Source organism: Penaeus vannamei, chromosome 15 (assembly GCF_042767895.1).
Source record: "Penaeus vannamei isolate JL-2024 chromosome 15, ASM4276789v1, whole genome shotgun sequence".
Taxonomy (NCBI): Eukaryota; Metazoa; Arthropoda; class Malacostraca; order Decapoda; family Penaeidae; genus Penaeus; species Penaeus vannamei.
Window position 1 is genome coordinate 39,455,532 of NC_091563.1, and position 2,500 is coordinate 39,458,031.

Sequence of the window (2,500 nt, forward strand, 5' to 3'; positions counted from 1 at the left end):
ACCTTTGTACCTTCGTGTGTTAGTGGGTAGTCTCCATTTTGACACATCGAGGCCAAAAAGACCCTTTATATGGCACAGGGAATAGTTTCTGTGCCCTCAAGGGGTTGATATTCTAGCAGAGCTCTGAGCCCACTTTACAGACTCACGTGGCCTAGTTGTGCTAAAGGCTGGACACTAAACACAGTAAAACTTCTAGTTCTCATTCTCTCTCTCTTGTTTTTATTTTTTTAATTCTTTTTATTTTATTCTCTCACATTTTTTTGGATTTTTTTTTCATTTTTTAAACATAAAGTACATATATCTTCTAAGATTTTTTTTTTTATTTCTTTTAAACATTACTCCATATAAAAATGTTTTGCACACACTATAAAGGTAAAATTTGTCCATTGTCAGAAAAAAGTTGTGTACAGGCCTAAGCGCCCAGCCCAAATGCGACTGGAACGTGTCGCCATCTATACCACAAAAAAGAAAATAAAAGAAAATAAAAAGAAAAAAAGAAAAAGAAAAAGAAAAGAAACAAGTCATTTACAACAAAAGGTGGCGTCAACACTTTCAACATTCACTCTAAACCCTCACATCCAGGGAAGGGGGTTGGGGTTGGGGGGGAAGGGGGAGAGGAGGGGGAGCATGAGAGTTCTCCGGTGGCAGCGTCCACAACACATGGTGCAGCAGGACGCGGCACAGGCCTAGCCCCCATGCACCCCTGAGACCAATAACAGTGGCCAATAGTTAACTTGAAAAGCCACAGCCACACGCTACAAACTACAACCCTGAAAGGAGAGACAAGTGCACATGGTTATTTAAAAAATTCATATCATATATACAGATATATGTAGATAACTTGAAAAACAGATATTGATAGACAGAAAGATAGATATATGGATAAATATAGATACTGATATATACACATATATAGTAGATACATTGCAAACTATTCATCAATATCCCCTTCATAGTAAACATGTATTGCAATTTACAGTACAATACAATAATACTGACCTGAGTGCTACCATAAACGGTGGAGATGTAGGTTTCGGGATAAGACCGAACGTACATCAGCTGTAAACCGCAGTGCATCTAGCACGGGCAATAAGTTGAGTAGGGAGGTGTCCAGTGGATCACTGAACCATGACTTGATTGGCACTGCATTGTCTATGGGGAGGAGAAAAGGTGTTAGTTTGGATTATAAGGTCATGAAAGGGTTATATGACCATGTTTCCAGTTTAGGAAACACAGTTTTAAACATTTGTAAATCTTCAGTCAAATGAAAGATGTCAATATATATGGGGTGGCATCAAAATCTTTCAGAATTTTAGCTTCATACATAAAAGATAATTAAGTACTTCAAAAGAGATAACACCCAGAGCACCCACCTGGATATTGCCTATATGCACCGGGGGAATTGTCCAGAATGAATATAGAGGCCAGATCTGGACATATGGCAGCTAGGTCCTTGGTGTAGCTACCGTAATCGAGTGTGCAGTGCTGCCTATAGTATCTACGGCGTAAAATCCCTCGACCTCCGTCCAATTTGTCTGCTACAGCTGCTCCATATATCTCCATACTGGCTGTGAATACCACAAGGTCGTACCACTGTGACACCTGCAAGAAGTACAGTTGGTGTTAGGGGAGAGATGAGAATATACAAACGTTTCTCCTAACATTCTGTACAAAAAAATCCTGCTCTTTAGCAACTAAAAAATTACAAATAAAAAGAACTACAAAATGTCACTTTCCCCAGAACTTTAGAAAAAAGGATATTGAGTTTCTAATAACAACCTACTCTTTGCTGAAGTCAAATACCAGTCTATCCTTATCTTTTTTTTGTCCTTCACTCCCTCCCACTCTCTAAAGTATCACTTTCAATAAGTTCTAATGAACCACCAGTTCAGTAACAGTATACACTGCAGAAAGTAATGAGAGATAAATTATTGAGAACAGCCAATGCCAAACATCTGATGAGTGGTGATTCTGTCATGAAACAGTACCTTATGACAGGGCAGTTAACCCTTCTTGAAGACCCTAATAAACTCCCCAAGTAGCACTTACGATGTCCAGGAAGAAGTCGACGTGGGGCCTTTTGTGCACAAAGAAGCGTACAGGGTGCCGATCAATGGTCACCTTGAGCACAAAGTCTGGGGGCGTTCCTGGCTTGACCATCTGCCTAATAACTCCATCGTGGTGTGAGTGAATCAGGGTCTCGTCCAGGTCCAATACTAGCACTTTGCGCTTCACCAAACCTAAGAGGAGGGGTGAGGGAACAATAATAATAATTACTCAACTGCTATGTAACTTGCACTTTCTTCTGGAAAACAATCTAACTAAAATACCCACTTCCCAATACCACTGATCCATCAAAACTATAACTAAAACCAAGTGCCTAGTGTGGTTGAAGCTGTGGCGAGTTTAATCCTCTGAATATGTTTAACCCATTTATGATACATGTACTATAAATTATCTTCAATCAAAATTATGCAAAACATAGAAGACAGTTATCAGA

General features: G+C 39.5%; 1 protein-coding gene across 1 annotated transcript in view; it reads right to left on the reverse strand.

The window, feature by feature from the left end:
• Dd (CTD nuclear envelope phosphatase 1-like protein dullard) overlaps positions 1-2,500 on the reverse strand; it is a 21,963-nt gene that overhangs the window by 1,515 nt on the left and 17,948 nt on the right. The window contains exons 3-6 of the mRNA XM_070130756.1: positions 2,050-2,240; positions 1,374-1,602; positions 1,000-1,152; positions 1-770 (exon numbers count right to left, since the gene is read on the reverse strand). The exon at positions 1-770 is cut by the window's left edge and continues 1,515 nt beyond it. Of these exons, the coding sequence (XP_069986857.1) occupies positions 1,007-1,152; positions 1,374-1,602; positions 2,050-2,240 (566 nt within the window). The 3' untranslated portion in view covers positions 1-770; positions 1,000-1,006. The remainder of the gene's footprint in view (positions 771-999; positions 1,153-1,373; positions 1,603-2,049; positions 2,241-2,500) is intronic.